General features: G+C 42.0%; 1 protein-coding gene across 4 annotated transcripts in view; it reads left to right on the top strand.

The window, feature by feature from the left end:
* The window catches only part of usp47.S (ubiquitin specific peptidase 47 S homeolog), a 52,690-nt gene extending 31,123 nt beyond the window's left edge, over positions 1-21,567 (top strand). For 3 of the 4 annotated variants that reach the window (XM_018260303.2, XM_018260305.2, XM_041561002.1), the window contains 20 exons: positions 3,107-3,202; positions 3,313-3,465; positions 4,202-4,369; positions 4,870-4,998; positions 5,104-5,180; positions 5,560-5,615; positions 6,070-6,182; positions 6,393-6,497; positions 7,589-7,796; positions 9,036-9,151; positions 9,242-9,361; positions 9,476-10,238; positions 11,381-11,556; positions 12,438-12,518; positions 12,645-12,760; positions 12,998-13,113; positions 13,487-13,617; positions 19,634-19,681; positions 19,850-19,980; positions 20,181-21,567. In XM_018260303.2, the coding sequence (XP_018115792.1) occupies positions 3,107-3,202; positions 3,313-3,465; positions 4,202-4,369; positions 4,870-4,998; positions 5,104-5,180; positions 5,560-5,615; positions 6,070-6,182; positions 6,393-6,497; positions 7,589-7,796; positions 9,036-9,151; positions 9,242-9,361; positions 9,476-10,238; positions 11,381-11,556; positions 12,438-12,518; positions 12,645-12,760; positions 12,998-13,113; positions 13,487-13,617; positions 19,634-19,681; positions 19,850-19,980; positions 20,181-20,355 (3,078 nt within the window). In that variant the 3' untranslated portion in view covers positions 20,356-21,567. The remainder of the gene's footprint in view (positions 1-3,106; positions 3,203-3,312; positions 3,466-4,201; positions 4,370-4,869; positions 4,999-5,103; positions 5,181-5,559; positions 5,616-6,069; positions 6,183-6,392; positions 6,498-7,588; positions 7,797-9,035; positions 9,152-9,241; positions 9,362-9,475; positions 10,239-11,380; positions 11,557-12,437; positions 12,519-12,644; positions 12,761-12,997; positions 13,114-13,486; positions 13,618-19,633; positions 19,682-19,849; positions 19,981-20,180) is intronic. The other variant, XM_018260304.2, reaches the window with a different exon arrangement.
* Positions 21,568-21,749: the final 182 nt, after the last annotated feature.

Below are 21,749 nucleotides of genomic sequence, written 5' to 3'. Positions count from 1 at the left end.
GTGTGTGTGTGTGTACAGGGAGTCCTCATGTTACATACACATGACTTGCATACAGAGGCTATTACAGTAATGTACTGTGGTTTGTTTGGCCTTTATTGCCATCTAGCTTAAAAAAAAACACCTGCCTCAATCCCCTCTGTCATGTGGTATCTACTGCAGAGCACAGAAAGGTAAAAATAAATACTATGTTAAGATAAACGTCTGTCTTGTTGCATTTGATAAGTAAATGAATGTTTCAACTTACATTCAAGTTCAACTTAAAGGGGTTGTTCACCTTTAAATTAATTTTTAGTATGATGTGGAGAGTGATATTCTTCATGCACTGATTTAAGTGAGACACGGGAATATGAATAGGAGAGGGGCTGACTAGAAAGAGGAGAAATAGAAAGTGGCAATAACAATAAATGTGTAGCCTTACAGGGCATTTGTTTTTTAGATGGGGTCAGTAACCCCCATTTGAAAATTGAAAAGGGTCAGAAGCAGAAGACAAATAATTCAAAAACTATAACAAAAAGAAAAAGTTGGTTAGAAATAGCCATTCTTTAACATACTAAAAGTTAACTGCAACATGAACCACCCCTTTAAAGGAGAAGGAAAGGTCAGTTTACTGCCAACAGATTAGCCACAATAGTGCAAGCTAGAACGATATATTTATTCTGCAGAATGCTTTACCATACCTGAGTAAACCGCTCTAGAAACTCTCTCTGTTTGTTTAGGATAGCAGCTGCCATATTTGCTTGGTGTGACATCACTTCCTGTCTGAGTCTCTCCCTGCTCACTTACAGCTCTGAGCTCAGATTACAGCAGGGGTGGGAGGAGGGAGGGGGAGAGGAGCAAATTTAGCATTCTCAAGCCCTGCCCTGGAGGTTTATGCTGAAAACAGGAAGTCTGATACAGAAGCCCATGTATACACAATAAAAGGAAAGAAATGCTGTGTTTCTTTTGATAGCTGATTCAGAGCAACATTACTTTGAGGGTCTACTGGTGTATTTATGTAGACCTTTCTGATAAAGCTTACTTAATTTTAGCCTTTCCTTCTCCTTTAAGAACAAACCTACAGACCCTATCTCATGCGTAACCCAGGGACTGCCTATACAGTCATATGAAAAAGTTTGGGAATCCCTCTAAGTCTGCATAATAATTTACTCCACTTTCAAAAAAAAAAAAAAAAGATAACAATGTTTTTCATTTCCCAGGAACATCCGAGTACTGGGGTGTTTTCTAAACAAAGATTTTTAGTGAAGCAGTTTTCAGTTGTATGAAATTAAATCGAATATCTGTGCAAAACTGGCTGTGCAAAAATTTGGGTACCCTTGTAATTTTGCTAATTTGAATGCATGTAACTGCTCAATACTGATTACCGAAACACAAAATTGGATGTATTTAAGGTGGCTAATTGCAAGTTGTGCTTCCTCAAAGCAACTCTCACAATATCTGAAAACAAAGATTGTTCAGTATCATGTTTAGGGGAAGGCTGTCAAAAAGCTATCTCAGAGGTTTAAACTGTCCGTTTTAACTGTAAGGAATGTAATCAGGAAATGGAAGGCCAAAGGTACAGTTGCTGTAAAACCCAGGTCTGACAGGCCAAGAAAAATATAGGAACGGCATATGCAGAGTATTGTGAGAATGGTTACAGACAACCCCAAGATCACCTCCAAAGAACATCTTGCTGCAGATGGTGTATCTGTACATCGTTCTACAATTCAGCGCAATTTGCACAAAGAACATCTGTATGGCAGGGTGGTGAGAAAGAAGCCCTTTCTGCACACACGCCACAAACAAGAGTATCTTGTTGTATGCAAAAACTCATTTAGACAAGCCACAATCATTTTGGAACAAAGGGCTTTGGACTGATGAGACAAAAATAGTTATTTGGTCATAACAAAAAGCACTTTGCATGGCGGAAGAAGAACACCGGATTCGAAGAAAATCACCTTCTACCTACTGTCAAATTTGGTGGAGGTCCCATCATGCTGTGGGGCAGTGTGGCTAGTTCAGGGACTGGGGCCCTTGTTAAAGTCGAGGGTTGGATGAATTCAACCCAGTATCAACAAATTCTTCAGGATGATGTTCAAGCATCAGTCACAGAGTTGAGGGGTTGGATATTCCAACAAGACAATGACCCTAAACACACTTGGAAATCTACAAAGGCATTTATGCAGAGGGAGAAATACAATATTCTGGAATGGCTGTCACAGTCCTCCAACTTGAATATCATCGAAAATCTATGGAATGATTTGAAGCAGACTGTCCATGCTCGTCAGCAATCAAATTAAACTGAACTGGAGAGATTTTGTTTGGACGAATGGTCAAAAATACCGCCATCCAGAATCCAGACACTCATCAAAGGCTATAGGAGGCGTCTAGAGGCTGTTACATTTGCAAAAGGAGGATCAACTAAGTATTGATGTAATATCTCTGTTGGGGTGCCCAAATTTATGGACCTGTCAAATTCTGTTATGATGCATATTGCATATTTTCTGATAATCCAATAAACTGTGTCACTGCTGAAATACTACGGTTTCCATAAGGCATGTTATATATTAAAAGGAAGTTGCTATTTTGAAAGCTCAGCCAATGATAAACAAAACTCCAAACAATTAAGAGGGGTTCCCAAACTTTTTCATATGACTGTGTATGTATGTATGTATGTATACACACACGCACGCGCAAAATTTAGTGGCTCCTGCCTATTTCTCAAGCTGTATAACGAAATTCACATCTCCCCATCTATTTAAAGGTAAAATCATATGACACACCCAGCTACAAAGGGCAACATGGAACAATCCAATTGGTAATAAACATAAGCTTAAATAATACAGTTTCCTGGGTTCCCAACACCTTCAATGACATACTAGGTCAATTGTATACATCCATTTATCTGCCTTATTAAGTGATACAATTTCAAATGAACATGGCTATGGGTGTTGTCCCAGAATACCTCCCAGAAAAAAGTAACAAAATCCATAAATAAAAGTATACAGGCCCTGTATACCAAAACAGCGATTGAGCAGGTTAGTGATGTCGGAATTCTGAACACAACTGTAATAAATGTATGTGGTCCTTTCACATATACATTATATTGTCTATTATATCTGCATGGTAGGAAGAAGCACTTCATGCCTTTATTCAGCCTGAGACCCTAGATGGACCCAATCAGTACTTCTGTGAGCGGTGCAAGAGGAAATGTGATGCACGGAAGGTAATCGATTCCCAAGTATACACCGCTTTGTACATTGAGTTCATTGAAACCCCAGTGGGGCATTCTTCCTCTCCTTCTCCTTAATAAATCTTAGTTTGTTTATTCTATAGGGTCTGAAGTTCCTGCATTTTCCATATCTCCTTACTCTGCAACTGAAGAGGTTTGATTTTGATTACACCAGCATGCACAGGATCAAACTGAACGATCGTATGACATTTCCTGATGAGCTAGACATGAGTCCATTTATAGAAGTGGAAGATGAGGTTGGTTTAGAACAACTTTGGCCTTCAGCATGGCTCATCTTATTCCTTTGCTTTATTGTATTGCTTTACAGTTCCTGCTGAATTGTGCTTAGTACAGGGGAATACCTATGCTCAGGACCGCCATCAGAAATCACAGGGCCCCATATGAAAAAATTTCCTGGGCCCCCTGGGCTGCACCCACCGAAAGCCACACCTACAGTTACGCCCTCCCCACCCCACAGGTCCGCCCCCCACCACACAGTAAAAAAACAAAAAAAATATTGGTGGCTAGGGTTCCCACATGTTAATAAAAAGATATTGGTGTTCAGGGCCCCCCATAAAAAAACATTTGTGGCCAGGGCCCACTATTAAAAAATATTGGTGGCTAGGACCCCACATTATGAGAAAATTGGTAGGCAGGGCCCGTTAAACGTCCATGCCTTTCTGAAGTCAGCAGCTCTCAGAAAGTTGGGGGGCCTGGCTAATCAAGTAAGTGTGGCGTGGTGGGGCCCCCCTTACCCTCGGGCCCCCTACAACTCTCCCCCCTGTCCCCCCCTGATGGCTGCCCTGCCTATGCTGCCATAGTTATATGGGATCTCTCTGTACAGCCTATGAGCAAACTTAGGGGACTGTTCTTGCTGAATTTTGCTTAGTACAGGGAAATACCTAAGCCTTTGCCTGTGTAATTGAAGCTTGCAATTTATGCTGCTTCAGAATGAATGTTAGTAACTTTTATCTGTTTTTGCATGGCCCCAAGAAGTCTCCTCAAACAGATAGCTGCACGGACAGCGGTGCTGAAAATGAAGGCAGTTGCCATAGTGACCAAATGAGCAATGATTTTTCTACTGATGACGCAGTTGATGAGGGAATCTGTCTGGAAACAAACAGCAATACTGAAAAGCTGAATAAATCTGTAGCAGAAAAGGTGAGGCCCTTTTGTACAGCTGCAGTGAAATGAGAGTAGAGACTGGGATAAGGATAAGGACTGAGGTGATTACAGTAATGATTTTCCAGCTTGATTAAGAGCCTTCCTTGGGTGGCTGCTGGTTGGTATTTCCTAATTTAATGACTTAGCATTACAATTATTGATTTTTATAGTTAAATATCAAGTAGCCACTGTTCTTTTCTATATCTTATAACTCACCCTGCACCCTTATATGGCCACATAACCCCTCAGTGACAGTTACAGTAGGGGGTACATTATCCCTTATAATACATTAGTGATACTTGGAATTCCCTGTATAACTCAGCCTGCAGCCTTGTGCCTTTATATGGTCACAGAACCCCTCAGTGACTTCTAATATCCTTATCAGATGAAAACACTTATATATAGCTGATTATTAGGGAGTAATAAGACACACTCTTGCCATCTTAATATTGCTGGCTAGATTGACTAATGAAACTGATATGAATTTACTTTTCTAGAATTCTTTGTATGAACTTTTTTCCGTGATGGTCCATTCAGGAAGTGCAGCAGGGGGACATTACTACGCCTGTATAAAATCCTTTGCTGATGGCCAGTGGTACAGCTTCAATGATCAGCACGTAAGCAGGGTGAGTCCGTTCAAAAGCCCTTAGATTGCTATGTCCTAAGTCCCGAGTTGTGTGATCTCATATTATTTGACATTTCGGTAAAATATATTTTATATGGCTGTGCAGATAACAGAAGAGGACATTAAAAAAACTTATGGTGGGTCTACGGGAACCCGCGGATACTACTCCAGTGCCTTTGCTAGGTATGTCTGTCTAAAATATGGAAACTGTTCTTCAGTATGGAATCTGTTATTGGGAATGCTGGGGACCTGGGGGTTTCTGGATAAGGCGATTTCTATCAGGAGCTCAAGGCTATGGGGTGATGTAATAAAAGGCACTAAGTTTGCCCAGGGGCAGTAACTCATAGCAACCAATCAGCAGGTAGCATTTACTAGTCACTTGTTTAAATGCAAGAATTTTATTGGTTGTCATGAATTACTGTTCCTGGGTAAACTTAGTGCCTTATATTATAGGTTATATTTTGAATCTTTTTAAATACATCCATTATTCGATTTATATCGCTTAACATTCATGCTGACTGTTCCACTTTTATATAAACTTGTTCATTTTACTATCTTTCAGCTCTACAAATGCATATATGCTGATATACAGATTAAAGAACCCAGCTAGAAATGCAAGTAAGCATTGAGATACGAGTGCCTTTATCTCATTCCGTACAGAAATATCCTCTGGATCGTTTGTCAGTCTTGTTCCATGTTCCCTCAGGTTGATGTATTACCAAGAGATTTGTGTTCAGCAACCGGAATATTTGCTTGGAACAGTCTCCAATCACTTCCTGCTCTGAACCCTTGGAATTTCCACAAGTCTTGCACAATTGCCGTCTGAATCTTCAGTTGGCAGTCTTGCAAGTAGCGCCATTATTGTGGAGATTCCTGTTTCCGCAATAGGAAGTGATTGCAACAAAAGTATAAAAAAAATTAGCCGGCAAATCCATGTCTTGTGTTGTCACTGTTCCCCACAGACAACAAACACTGATGCATCTACTAGTATGGCAACTTTAAGATCTCTCTTCCTGATTCTGATTGCTCTGTCATACATTCATTAAACATTATGATTTTCTTTTCTTGATAGAATTCCTTGAAGCAGGCGAATTTCCTGAGCACATAAAGCTTCTCGTGCAAAAGGAGCAGGAACAGGAAGAGCAGGAGAAGCGCCAGCGAGAGATTGAACGCAATACTTGCAAGGTGAGCCCCCCCCCCCCCTGCAAACTTAGTGTTTTATCATCCTGGACAGTACTGCATTGATGCTAAGTCTGCAATTCAATAAGTGAGGGAATATTTGAGAGAATCTTCATTAAATTGTGTTGAGTAAGCTGTAGAGCAGGGCACGTTGAATGTTTCCTTAAAAATGACTTATTTTCTTGTTGTTCATGCTCTCCCCCTGTTCCTCTGCAGCTCAAACTCTTCTGCATGCACCCAGTCAAGCAGATCATGATGGAAAGTAAACTTGAAGTTCATAAAGATAAAACAATGAAGGAGGCAGTTGAGATTGCGCACAAGGTGAGGCAGCAAGTTATTTGCCTGTTACACTCACAGAAGCACAATGGCAGAATTATGTAATGTATTTATAATTAGGGTCGTAGTGTCACAGGAAAACGTTTTTTTTAGGCCAACCCTTTTGAAATTAAAAATAACAAAAGTGGTATAAAGGTGATGCCTTTATTGGCTAACTAATATAATCATAGCAAGCCTTCAGAACATCTTAGTTCATTTTCAAGCTGATTAATCAACTTGAAAAAGGAACTTAAATGTTCTGGAAGAATGCTATGATTATATTAGTTAGCCAATACAGGTATCACCTTTATACCAATTTTGTTATTTTTTTATTTCAAAATGGTTGCCCTGCAGAATTTTTACTGGCTGACACGGCACAGCTACTTTACCTGCAATTACATGTTTTTTTCAAATTGCATCCATTGATAGTGTTGCTCGAGCAGACTTCTGCACTGAATCTGTTTTTCAGAAGAACAAACATATTTTTTTATATTTAATCTTGAAATCTGACATGGGGCTATGTCGTTTTCCCATGTGCCATGTGCTGTAAAAAAACTTCAGTTACTCTGCACTGCAAGTCGGAGAGATCCACGCCTCCTCCCTTTCCTCTCGGCAACCTATAAATGGAACAATGAGAAGATAACCAGATAATTGCTCCCTGACACAAGATAAAAATCCAAGTGCCACTGAGACTCCTTCAGTTACATTGAGTTGGGGAAAGCAACAGCCTGCCTGAAAGAAGTTCCATTGTGAAGTACTGGCTCTTTCTAAAACCACATGTCCAGGCAAAATTTGAGATGACTGCCCACTCAGCCAATATTACAACTAAAAAAATACACTTATTGGTTCATGAATTCAAATTTATATGGTGGAGTGAATTATTTGCAGTGGAAACAGTGTAATTTAGAAATAAAATTACACCATAAAAATCATGACCGAATCCCTTTAAGTATAAAAGTTTCAAATTTCCTTGAGTGGATAACAACTTTGCAGTTTTTAACTTTACAGCACAAGTGGTAGGGTCCCTTTAAGTTCATTTCTGATGCATTGGCCATGCTGGGCTCTTTTGATTCTAATGAAACTGTTGTTGGTGCCAGCTCATGGACTTGGAAGGTGTGACTCCTCTCGATTGCTGCCGTTTAGTGAAGTACGATGAATTCCATGATTACCTGGAGCGCTCCTATGAAGAAGAGGAGGACCAGACAATGGGTTATCTGCTTGGAGGCGTCAAATCCTCATATATGTTCGACCTGTTGTTAGAAACCAAGAGGCCGGAGCAAGTATTTCAGTCCTATAAACCTGGTGGTAAGTAGATGTGTGTGCTGCAGTTATAAGATTATTGTTCTATAAAAACAATCTATGGCACTGACATTTAAAGTTAGAGTTCCAGGGTGCCTGTGACAGTGGGTGGGACTAGAACACTCTGATGGAAGCTTATAGGGGGAGTGTCCAGGAGCCTGTAACTCAGGCAGTGGGTGGGGCCCGAACACGGATGGCAGCTTACAGGCCGATAGTCTAGGAGTCTGTAACTCAAGTAGTTAGTTGAACTAGAACACTCATGGCAGCTTATAGGTGGAGGGGCTGCTGTGAGCCTGTAACTCAAGCAGTGGGTTGCACTAGAACACTAATGGAAGCTTACAGGGGAGGGTCTGGGAGACTGTAACTCAAGCACTGGGTGAAAGCCGTGAATACAAGTTCCAAATTAATTAGTTGCTCTTTTCTTAATCTTAATGAAGACATATAGGAGTGCTGCTTTTACTTATGGACAAAAATGAATATTGTCTTTAAAAAAAGGCCCCTTTATTGGAGTTTTCTATATATCTGATATGGTCCCTGTCCGAGTTTTCAAATGAAGGATGTGCGTGTCCGAACGGTCCCTGCCAGAAGCCGAGTAGGAGGGGGACTGCCAATCGCAGCCCTACAGTCACACAAGCAAAGACAGGCTTTAGGTCATCCTAGCTGCTGATTGGTTCCTGTGCTGTGGGCTGAGTGCTGGCCGCTCCCCTGCACAGCCTGGGAAAGGAGGCAGCAGCAAGTGGAACAGATGGCCAGAAATTTTTAATAAAGTAACCAGAAACACCACTTTTTAAAGCACATTCCTTCTATAGTTAAAAGAGTTTAATGCACTGGTACATTCTTGTTTTTTACCTAAAATGTCCAATAACATTGGATTCTTCACCAGATATATACATCTGAGAATTTAGTTCTTCTTCAAGCATCTAATTCAGACATAATGATAATGACATAAGGAGGAGAACTGCAGCTTTTTATAAAAATTCAATTGTGAAAGTACCTTTACCCCTTGTGACTATAATCCAGCATCTTATTTTACAGGACTCCCTACTGTTTTTCATACTAGAACCTTGAACCAGTTTGGTTGCCGTGTCCTTATTATCTGTTTTCTATTTACATTGCCAATTATCAGAATAGATTATGGACTCTCCTTCATTTTGGAGGCGATAATCCACCTTTAGATCAGTTTCTTATTTTGGTTTCAGTATTTTAGTATTTGCCATGTAATAACCTGTGTTGATTTTGCTGCAGAGGTCATGGTCAAAGTGTACGTGGTCAACCTAAAGACAGAAACTGTAGCTCCTCCCATCAGCGTCCGCGCCTATCTCAGTCAGACTGTCATGGAGTTCAAGCAGCTCATCGCCAAGGTCTGTAAAACATACTGCTCTGGTTTCACACATAGGGCCAGCTGAATATTGCAGTAAAGTTCTGAAATAGGCAATTTTTACCCATTACAGAACGTAGATTTGCCGCCGGACACCATGCGCGTCGTCCTGGAGCGATGTTATAACGACTTGCGCCTTTTAAATGTTGCAAATAAAACCCTCAAAGCAGAAGGATTCTTCAGAAGCAATAAGGTGAATGGCAAATACACAGCACGTATATTAAATTGAGGCTTGTAAAACCTTCATTAGTTGCATCTTTTACGGCTGTTGATTTGCAACAACTGACGAGTGTTTTCCTTTGTGTAGGTGTTTGTAGAAAGCTCTGACTCTTTAGACCTTCAGCTGGTTTTCACCGACTCTCATTTGTGGAAACTCTTGGACCGCCATGGCAACACCATCAGACTTTATGTCTCGCTACCCGAGCGCACTCCGACAGCGAGATCCATCGGCCCGAAAGGTGGCGGGGACTTGAATCCTCCCGAGGACTTCTGCGGCAGGGAGGAAGGCAACGTAAAATCGGTGGACGCCATTCTTGAAGAAAGCACAGAGAAGCTAAAGAGCCTTTCCCTTCAGCAGCACCAAGATGGCGGCAACGGGGACAGCAGCAAAAGCACTGAGGGCAGCGATTTTGAGAACATTGATTCACCTGTAAATGAGGCAGAATCTTCAGGGTCAGCCGACAACAGAGAACTGGAAAACCGAATCTTGCCAGCTGACCCTGACAACAACTTTCAGTCGGAAGAGCGGTCGGACTCTGATGTGAACAATGACCGGAGCACTAGCTCAGTGGATAGCGATATCCTCAGCTCAAGCCATAGCAGCGACACCTTGTGCAATGCAGACAGCGCCCCCATCCCCCTCGCAAATGGACTAGACTCCCACAGCATCACCAGCAGCAGGCGCTCCAAAGCCAACGACGGCAAGAAAGAGACGTGGGACACTGCCGAGGAGGATTCTGGGACGGATAGCGAGTACGACGAGAGCAGCAAAAGCAGGGGAGAAGCACAATATATGTATTTTAAAGCGGAGCCACATGCGGGGGAGGGTTGCTTAGTGGAAGGAAGTAAATGTAAGTATGTGGTTCCTTTAAACTAATTGAGACTCTCTTAAAGGAATACTGCCATTAGAATGCACCCAAACTGTTTAATAAATCTGTTTAGATTTCACTGCCTGTATTATTTGATGGGGGGTATTAATAGATTTGTGTATTGTAAAGCTGCAGGGTTGTTTCTTGCTTCCATTAAGGTTGTGATCATACCTGTGTGATAAGCTTTAGTGGCCCTTTAAAGAGTATCATCCCTGTAATGTAAAGCTGAGCCATGTCGTCCCTTTCAGCTAAATCAATTTGAGGGACATGGAGGATCATGTGATAAATCTCCCTTCTTCAGGAAGCAGGTCTGACAGATGGGGAGTGATACAGGATGGACCTCAGTCCAACCAATATCTGTCCACACCTTTTTGAAGCCTATCCACCCAATAGCCAGAGAGAAACACGTTTCAGGGCTACTTGTCTTTGTTTTTTCCACTATTGTTGAAGGGGTGGTTCACCTTCACGTTCATTTTTAGTATGTTATATAATGGCTAGTTCTAAGTTTCAACTGGTCTTCATTTTTTATTAATAGTTTTTTTGAATTAATTGCCACCTTTTTCTGGCTCTCTCCAGCTTTTAAATGGGGGTCACTGACCCCATTTAAACATCATGTTCTGAAAGGCTGCAAATATATTGTTTCTGCTACTTTTTAATACTCATCTTTCTATTCAGGCCCCCTATTCATATTTCAGTCTCTCATTTAAATCAATTCATAGTTGGTTCTTAGCAACCAAAGAGCTGAAATTGAAAACAGGAGAGCTGCTAAATTAAAAGCAAAATAACGCAAAAACCACAAATAATAAAAAGTGGAAAACAATTGCAAATTGTCTCATAATATGGCTCTCTACACCATACTAAAAGTTAATTTAAAGGTGAACACCCCCTTTTCATTTGTCACACGCGTAATAATTTGTATGTTCCCTAATATACAACTCTAAAGTTATAAACTTTTCAAGGCCCAGGACCTTCTCCTCCTGTTTATTTACTTATAAAACAGAGACTTTATAATTGAAAAACAAAATACTCTACTGTATGTACTCTTCCTTTTCCTTGATGTAAAAATATGAGTTTATTAACGCTCAGATATTTCAGTTGTATTCTATTGTGTTATTTCCCAACAGGCCTCCTTGTAAACGTGGATAAGAGGATCACCTTAGCTGCCTTCAAACAGCAATTGGAGTCTTTTGTGGGGGTGCCCTCCTCCCAGTTTAAAGTTTTCCGGGTCTATACCAGCAATCAGGAATTTGAGAGTGTCCGGCTCAATGAGACCCTTTCTTCATTTTCAGATGACAACAAGGTATTTTTCTTCAGTAGTCTGTGATAATGATGGTGCCCTTTTTATCCTGTTATCCGTTGTTTTACCTCTGCCTGTTAGAATATGCGCATGAGGGAGTATTCATAAAGGGTCCAGTGTCTGCGTGGAAATGATACAAGCTGCCCTTTCATATGGTGATGTGAGCATGGCAAAGTGTTGATAGCCTTATAACAGTGCAAGTGGCTTCAAATTGCCTAAATTTGCTCCTTCCATGGCATTCATTTAAGGGAAAAGTAAACCTTTAAAATAAGTGAATGTGATCTTGACGAGAGTGCTATTTTAATATGTAATTTACATTCATAATTTATTTTCTTTTTATTCCAAGATATTAAGGGATACATGTATTGTTAATATGAATGAATTTTGAATTTTCCTTGACTTCATAGTGGTCAGACTGGTGGGAAACTGACCAGCAGGTGGCGCTGTTGTAACAAAATTCATTCATATTAACAGCACATGTATCCCTTAATATATTGGAATTAAAAGAAAATAAATAATGAATGTAAATTACAAAAGTGCTTAGAATAGCGCTCTTATCGATTTTACATTTACTTATTTGAAAGTTTTACTAATCCTTTAAAAACGCTTGGTATGGGATTGTCACTTGGAAATGTAGCAATTGCTGGTACTTGCTCTTTCAAGTATTTGACATAGAAGGTGGTGCGGGGGGAGGGGCTTTATTCCTAAAACATTTTGCTGCTTCCTGAGCTGCTAAACATTGTAGATGTCAAAACACCAAGCTCTGTACTTATACTCCTTTTGGAGTGAGCTTCAGCCTATAGGGTATTCCATGAAAATGGCAAAAGTTGCAAGTAGTTTATCTGAAAAGTGCACTTTATAATGTAACTTTTGTTCCTTTCTAGATCACAATCAGACTTGGGAGAGCTCTGAAAAAAGGGGAATACCGTGTGAAAATCTTCCAGCTTTTAGTAAACGAGCCTGAGGTACAGGATATTTATTTGATTTGTAGATTATAAACTTTAAGTCAATATTCCAGCATCTGCGGTGTGGCTCATGTACTATGTATGCTCAGACCTGTTCCCCTCACATCCGCTGATTTGTTTTTCCAGCCATGCAAGTTTTTGTTGGACGCAGTGTTTTCTAAAGGAATGACCGTGCAGCAGTCAAAAGAGGAGCTGTTGCCGCTACTCAGGGAGCAGTGCGGGCTTGATCTTTCTATAGACAGGTAAGTAACGGCCACTCTTCCCTGCAGGATGTATGTCAAAAATGTAACATTCACGCCCTGATATTTGCTAAACTCAAGCCCTCCTTTCCACCCCGTCCTACACCCTATTGGGTATTGGTTTAATCTGCAAAGTATACAGAAGTGCTTTTTGAATACCCGGCTGCCTCGGCAAGATTCCAAGGATGATAGTTTGGGGATTTCACCAAGAATCATTTCTGTTTCGTATGTTTTCTACAGGTTCCGCCTGCGAAAGAAAACGTGGAAGAACCCAGGAACAGTATTTCTGGATTCCCATGTTTATGAGAATGAAAGTATTTCAAGCTGCTGGGAGGTTTTCTTAGAAGTGCTGGAAGGTAAGAATTTGTTTGATCGCAGCTCATGTAAAGCCCAATTGCACCGATAGCACAAGACGGATCCTTCTGCTTGTAACAAGCCCTTTATTATCTACTAAATGGATTTCCTGCATTCCTGCCCAGTTATTGCCCTGGCATCATTATTCCAAGCAGGTTTTCCAATATCTTGGTAGATTTGTTGCAGTATAGATTTACAGCTGCCCAAGCTCCATGTGAACTGACAGTTGCCCTACATAACAGGCACAGAATATATGAAACCCATTGCCTGGAGCTCTCTACAGTTCTCCTGTTTGAGTCTTCTTAATTGAAATGCTTGTGTTTGTTGCATGAGTGGAAACTGGATTTTATCATTCCTTTCTCTCCCCTTATACAGAAAATGAGAAAATGAAGTCCATGTCACAGCTTTCCTTGTTTGCAAAGAGGTGGAAGCCATCAGAGCTAAAGCTGGACCCCTTTACGGAGATTGTGCTGGAAAGTAACAGCGTGGATGAATTGAGAGACAAGGTAAGAGGCAATGAGATGAGTGTAGCTGAAACTACAGATAGAAAGGAAAGTGAAGCAGTCAAATTGTGTGGACTATCAGACCAACTCTCGGTATAGAAAAAGCATTCTGCTGCCTCTTCTTGTTACATGGATGGGGCATTGGCAGATCCTGAAGGGAGATGGCACCAGCACCACCTTTCATTACCTCTCATGTCTGCTTAGTTTCGGTCATTGCAGTGGCAAAACAGCACTGAGGCTGGATAAAATTATAATATAATATTTGCTTTGTAGGAAAAGCAAGCAGACATTGATTGGTTAAATCTGAAACCATCATTTGGACATGATATAGCCAGCTACATTTTTTTTTCCTGAACACATTGTTGCATTATTTTTATTAAAATACAAAATGTACATACTCATGCATTTGTTAAAAAACTGAATTTATTATGGTCTTAAAATCCATTAGACCCCACAAAAAAGCCTAATATGTTTCATGCTTACCCAGCACTTAAGCATAGGCATCTGTGATTGGGTAATGGATTTTAATATGTCATAATAAATTCAGTTTTTTAACTTCAATGCATGAGTGTAAATTTTGTATTTTTCTAGTGGCCCGTCTGTCAGTGCAGACTTAATGGGTTATGTTAGCCTTCACTTTTGGAGGCAGGACAGAACACACAAACTAGAGGGGTACACAGAGCTGCTCTCTAGTGCATGTTTAAGGCACAGGATTCGTGCTAGCATTCTGCAAGGACCCAACAGGACACATAGAGCTGTCCTAGGATAATTGTTACAGGGTTCGCAGGGCTACCTGCACCAAAAATCTTGCACAAAGAAATGACCCAGCATATGCTGAGGTGAAACCCTTGAAACTTGCCCAGGGTTCAACAGCCAGACATTACCATAGTTACAGTCACCCTTGACTTAAGCGGTAGAGGGATCACAGGTTGCAAGTGCTTGTCAGTGTCCTTTGCACAAGGAATAGTCTAGGTACGGCCTAATCTATAGAATGGTGGGCTATTCTCCTCCGTGTAACGTAAATGCGAGCATGAGGAATCTCTCGCAAATACCCTTTTCGCACGGTGCACACTCACGTCACTTTGATGCGCCACTGATCTGTGCGGTAGAACAGCCCAGTACGCGGCATTAATCTAGTGTTACAGGCTGACGAGAGGCAGACTCGGTGAGCTTTCTAACAGTAGACCGCACGTATAGCATACTAATGCCTGAACAGGAAAGTGGAGCTTTTTACACGCAGCGATATTATAAGTGTGAGTGAGTTCAGTTTGCACTAAGCACATATAAAAATTGAGAAAGCGAGCTCCCTGACTGAACTCAGAGCTGAGATTCAAACTCAAAGATGCCCAAAAAAAACAGACAAACATTTATAAAATAACATTTATTAAGGAAGTCTGAGAAGAACTATTGTTCCGATTGTAAACGCAGCACTGATAAGTCAGATACACAGAAGCCACCCATATTATCTCCACAAACCATCCTCTCCCAATTGGCGGAAGGCTGTGTCTCTACCCCAAGCACCCCAAATAGATCATCCTTGCCCCCACCACTACTACCAAATACCCCACAACCTGGCATAGCGGGAACTCCCACATCATACCAGGGAATCACTCCGCACCACAGGTACCACCTCAATTTGGGGAATTTTTGCAGTGGATCATGAATACAATTCAGCCAAACCCCACTACAAGTGGGACTCAAACACAGATGGGTAGACTGACAAAGAAACGCAAGGTCATACTTGCGCTAGCTCCCTCAGACTCAGAGGAAGGGTTGGCATCAGACTCAGAGGAAGATCCTATTCTAGACATTTATACCTCAGATAATTTACTTTCTTATTCAGAGGATGACCATTCCTCAACAGCTGACCCTGAAGTGTCTAAAAGACTCCTCAGGAAAATGACGCAGACACTAGAGAAAAGGATGAGACGGTAGCCCTCTCCAAAGCCGAAATCTATTAGGTGTTCAAAAGAAATCCAAACTAACATTTCCAATTTTCAACGCTATAGCCCAAGCTATTGAAACAGAATGGGCTCAACCAGAGATGTGTCGTTATTACTCAAAGGTTTTTCAAAATGTATCCAGTACCAGAGGACTACGAGAAACTATGGGACAAAGCCCCTAGGGTGGATTCAGAGATGGCTCGGCTGTCCAGACAACGTTACCAGCCTAGCAAGCAGCTTTTAGACATTTAAACTGCCGCATGGAGTCCACGCTAAAAATATCATATGTCCAAGCAGCTGCAATATTAAGACCAGTGACTGCATCTGCTGGCCTAGCTCGTACAGCAAATTACTAGGCACAGGAGTTGGCCCGAAACCCACCATCATCAAAACAGGAGCTACTGGGGGAAGTGAAAAGACTAATGGCGGCACTTTCATTCCTGGCTGAGGCAGCAATGGAAGTTGATAAACCAGCAGCCAAGTAAACGGCAAATGCAGTGGTTGCAAGACGTGCCCTATGGCTCAGTCACTGGTCTGAAAACAAAGCCTCCAAGCTGAGACTGCTTGCCCTTAAGTTCACAGGCGAGTTACTGTTCGGCACCGACCTCAAGCAAATTATAGCAGAGGTAACAGAAGGGAAGAGCACTTTCCTTCCTACAGGAAAGAAACAAAGATGTGGTAATTCAAACAGTTTTTCTAATAGAAAAGGTTGGGCTGCCCAATCCAGACCTTTTTCCCCCTTTTGGACACCACAAACGAACCACAACAACAGGGACCACCAACGCAACAGAACACACTGGCAACAACAAAGCCTCCTCAACACCAAGAAACCAACCACAAACAGAACACATCTGCCTGACAGAGCATGTGGGGGGCAGACTACAGAGATATCTGGCAGAATGGGAAACACATGTAACACTCTTGGGTGCTGACTATAATACAACAAGATTACAGAATACCCTTTTCAAATCTACCGCCAAGGAGGTTCCGCACATCTTCCACCACTCCGCAAAGAGAACACCTGTTAGATCAGGCAGTTTGTCTACTCCACCAGACAGGAGTGATACAGGATGTCCCACGCAAACAAAAATACAGCGGGTTCTACTCAAACCTCTTCCTCATAATAAAAAAGCAGGGCAGCTTCAGACCATTCCTAAATTTAAAATCACTAAACACAAAAGTCACCACTCAAAAGTTCAAGATGGAATCCATCAGATCAGTCATCACAGCCATGGAACCAAACAATTTTATGACTTCCATAGATTTACAGGAAGCTTACCTACACATACCTATTTCCCCCGAATCTTGCAGGTTCCTTCGATTTGCCATCAGGGACCGCTACTACCAATTTACAGCATTACTGTTTGGGCTCTGTACTGCGCCATGTGTTTTCCATGCGTTTTTAAAAAGGTCCTAACTCCAATAATAGCCTACCTCAGATCACTGGGGATACAAATCCTACCATATCTGGACAACTTACTGATTACAGCACCATCAGAAGCCCAAGCAGTCAAGGACACACACACTTGTCTACAGGTACTGACACAACATGGATGGCTGATAAACTACAGCAAGAGTGTTCTACAGCCAAGCCAAACATTCTGTTTCCTAGGCTTAAAGTTCGACTCCCAAACTCAAAGTATTCCTGCCACCGGACAAGAGAAACAGACTAATGTCGACAATAAAATCTTTCCTGTCAACATAAACAGTCTCGGCAGAAGACTGTCCACGACTAATCGGGTTTATGGTGTCTGCTCTGGAGGCCATTTCCTTCTCCGGGCTACAGCTCCGTCCACTTCAGAACGACTTTCTGGACCAATGGAACAAGAATCACAGAGACTTGCAACAAATCATAACCATTTCCCAGACAACCCAGCAGAGCCTCCAGTGGTGGATGGTGCAGGACAATCTCAAAAAGGGCTGGAGCTGGGCCCCATCAACTCAGAGGTAGTAACCACAGATGTCAGCCTCACAGGCTGGGGAGCAGTCTACCAAAATCATACCCTACAGGGCTGAAGGGCTCCAGGAGAGAACTCGTTACCCATCAATGTCCTAGAACTCAGAGTGATTGCACTAGCTTTGGAAGGCTGGTTGTCGCTCCTACAATGTAATTCGGTCAGAGTACAATCAGTCAATGCCATGGCTGTGGCATACATCAAGCAGGGAGGAACAGGCAGCTGGTTGGCCATGCAGGAAGTCACGCGGCTCCTAAGATGGGCAGAGCAGACCGTGCCAAATCTTTGGGCAGTGTTCGTACCAGGAGTACTTAACTGGGAGGCAGACTACCTAAGCAGAACAACAGTAGACCAGGGAGAATGGTCACAGTGGCGACGTATTTCACCAACTGACGCACAGATGGGGAAACCCAGAGGTCGACATGTTAGCCTCAAGACACAATGCCAAACGTCCAGTCTATTGTGCCAGAACAAACGATCCAGAGGCGGCATTCGTGGATGCCCATGTGATTCCATGGGCCTTCAGACTGGTGAACGCATTTCCACCTCTGGATTATCTACCAAGGATAATCAGAAAAAGTAGAGTAGAATCACTGCAATCCTCATAGCACTCGACTGGCCGAACCGGATATGATACACGGACCTAGTTCAACTATCTATATCCAGACCTGGCGATTACTTGCTCTTGCTCACTCAGGGACCACTCACTCACCCCAATACTTCATTTGACGGCATGGCTGTTGAGACCGTGTGGTGATAAGTCGGGGATACTCACAAATGCCATAGACATTCTATTGCAAGCATGTAAGAAATCCACAGCGATAATGTACTACAAGGTGTGGAGGACATTCCTAGCCTGGTGCCAACAACAAGGTCTCCACTGGGAAGGTGAATCTCCATGCCTCGTGATAGTTTCTCACGGAAGGCTTCCGAAAAGGCTTAGCTCTCCGCACACTTACCCAGATGTCCGCCCTGACAGCCTTGGGCAGACATCCAGAAATTTTAAGGGGTAGTCAGAGTGCGCCCCCCACTGAAGCGACCACTTTCAACCTGGAACCTGCCATTGGTACTGACTGTATTGCAAAAACACCCCTTTGAACCACTGACATTGTGTGATCCCAAGTTTTTGTCACTTAAAAAGTTGCATTTTTGATAGCCATCACATCTGCAAAACGGGTGTTTGAGCTGGCCGGCCCTCTCTTGCAAAGAGTCATGGACATCTCTCCACTCTGATAAAGCAGTACTCAGGACTGCTCCGGGCTTCCTGCCCATGGTAGTGTCGGAATTCCACATTAATTAGAACATTATATTACCATCTTTTTGCCCACATCCGACACACGAGAGAAAAACTTTTACGTACACTAGACGTGGTGAGAACACAGAGTTTACCTGAAAAGATCATTGTACCGACATTCTGATAACTTGTTTGTTTCCTATGCTGTTACAAACAAAGGACTAGCCGTATCAAAAAGGACGATAAGCCGCTGGTTAGTGGAGACTATCAATGCTGCTCACGATTACCAACAGAAGCCCAGACCTTTTTCAGTGAAGGCCCATTCCACAAGGGCACAGAGCACATCTTGGGCACTTCACAATATGGCAACAGCAGAATAGATCTGCAAAGCAGCCACCTGGGCTTCACCAAATACACTCATTAAATTTTACAAGTTAAATGTTTTTGCTGCAGCGTTTGGCTGAAAAGTTGTTCAGGCTGCTGTAGCACAGTGAGCATGCACATTCTGCTATGCATCCAAGCAGTACGTCTGCACTGACAGCCTACACGAAAAAAAATCTCCTTTTCTATATTTGCCTCCTTTGGCCACTAGAGGTCTTTCATGCATTGAAATATCTATAATGTTAATATGTGTGCTGATCGGCCAAACTTTGCTTGCTTTACATTATTTTTATTATAGAAACAAAACATATAGAACATGAACTGTTTCAGTTCTGTGCTGTTTATTCAGTGTACTTCAAATCTGGCTTCCGCAGAAAATATATTTAATAGATAGAAAGAGAAAACTCAATCCATAGTTCATTTAGTAGACAAAAGCAACATTAGGAACCCACGGAGTTGTTGGCAATGTTAATTATAATTATTATTTAATCTGTTTGTCCCCACAGATTTGTGAGATGAGTGCTATAACCTTGGAGAACTTAGAATTCGCAAAGGTAAGTACTTATTCCTGCTTCTGCGTTCATTTATTTTCTCCTTTGAATTAGCTACATTTACATGGAATACCCTAGGGTCTGAAGCTCACCCACTGGGGACCTATGCAAATAGAAGTGTTCCTGTGCCTTTTTCTCAGAATTCTTTATAATATGGTTTAAACTCTGCAGGGCCGAGGCACGTTCCCCTGTGACATTTCAGTTTTGGAGATCCATCAGGATTTGGACTGGAATCCTAAAGTTTCGACACTGAATGCTTGGCCGCTGTACATTTCAGACGACGGAGCAGTCCTATTTTACAGGTAATGGGCTTTAGGTATTTCTGATAGAACCATACTTTAAGATACACTGCATTTTGCTTTCTCCAGTCTGTGGGTTTGAGAACCTGGCAATATCAGGGCTGGTGTTGCTCTTGGTAATGGCTGGCTTCCTGATTGGTGTAAATAATACCCCCTCCACCTTTTTAAGTGGTTCTGCTTGATAATCCCACTTTTCATTTCAGAGATAAAACAGAAGAGCTGGTGGAACTGACGGACGAGCAGAGAAACGAACTGGTGAAGAAGGAAAGCAGCCGTCTGCAAAAGACCGGACACCGCGTCACCTACTCCCCTCGAAAGGAAAAAGCACTAAAAATATACCTAGACGGACCGTCCAATAAAGACTCGGCACAAGACTGACATTGGCCCCCGGGCCTGCAGCTGAACTTGATGGGGGTTTTTTTAATTATTCTTTTTCCAAAACTGGTCAGCTACCCCCGAGTAGGGCCACTTTTGTCGGACACTCAATACGTGTGACACCACTACACCAGCACTGATTGGTGAACTGTCAGCCAACCAGCAGCCCTTTGGCTATGGAGGTCTTTGGAAACTTCTGCACTATGGTAGCTAAAGCTGTAAAGTGAAAAGGGATGTGCAAATGCAAATTAAAAGAAAAATATATATATATAAATATATAAATAAACGTAAGAAACGGCAAGAGGGGTGAGTGGAAAGTCTTTGTGGCCCTAGCTCACGTACATGCTTAGTATTCCGGGGCCCCTGTGTAAAGGTCAGACAGTTTTTTTTAATGTTTTTCAGTGCTGATACACACAATACCTCAATGAACTTGTAGAAATTCTAATATAAGCAAGGGGCCTCCGAACCACAGCGAAGGGGATGTAGGCCTTAGGATGTTATTAATATAACGAGCTGCTGTACCAATTAGAACTTCCTTCTCTATATAAGCAGGTTCCGGTACCCAATCTTCACAGCGCTACACTTGGAACGTTCTACTGAAGTACAGAATCTGCTGCCGACGCTTTCTACTGTCTGTTCCAATCAGAGCGGAAACGCTTGCATCTGTCCAATAAAATCATAGATCGCCCTTTTTCTATCACATATCGAACACTGTGTACATCAGAATTCGTAGCCACCGATTTAATGCTTTTCGACCCTACTGCCATCATCCACAATGCCAATAGGGCGCCTCGTTCTACCATACGGAAGCTCCCCTTTTTTTCTGGTACTACAGAGATCTATATATTTGCTTGGTCATTGATTTCATTTCTTTTTGTTGTATATTTTGTTCTTTCAAAAAATATATATATATTTTTTTTTTTGTTTTCCACTCCACGTTTTAACTGTTTCCTGATTGGCGAGTCGCAAATAGAGAGCAGTTTACCGTTTTAAATGCCGTATAGATACCGGTCTGCCCGCAGGGAAAGAGCTGTGCATATCCGAGACATAACTTTTATCTTTCGGGCGTCATGACATTTCCACATTAACAGATGTAATTGCCATCTAATTTATAAGAAATCAGTCCATGGGTTTGATAAGTGTTTTTTTTGTTTTTTTTCCATGCCGGATGCTGTTTACAACACTGAACATGCCAATAAAAAATTAGAAACGTTATGATGTGTCTCTGTGATGATTGGTTGGCCAGTCTGCTTCAGAATTTATTCATAATCGGCTTCTGTGACAGATGAAAGTCACTTCGTGCCAATGGTTTGATGATTTCCCACGCTGCCTGAGCTTAACTTCCCAACAGCAGCCCACTGAGCATGTGCAGTGCCGCTCACCCACAAAAGATGCCT

This window comes from Xenopus laevis, chromosome 4S, assembly GCF_017654675.1.
Source record: "Xenopus laevis strain J_2021 chromosome 4S, Xenopus_laevis_v10.1, whole genome shotgun sequence".
Taxonomy (NCBI): Eukaryota; Metazoa; Chordata; class Amphibia; order Anura; family Pipidae; genus Xenopus; species Xenopus laevis.
Note: the sequence above shows the minus strand (reverse complement) of the source record. Positions and strands in the feature narration are given on the sequence as shown.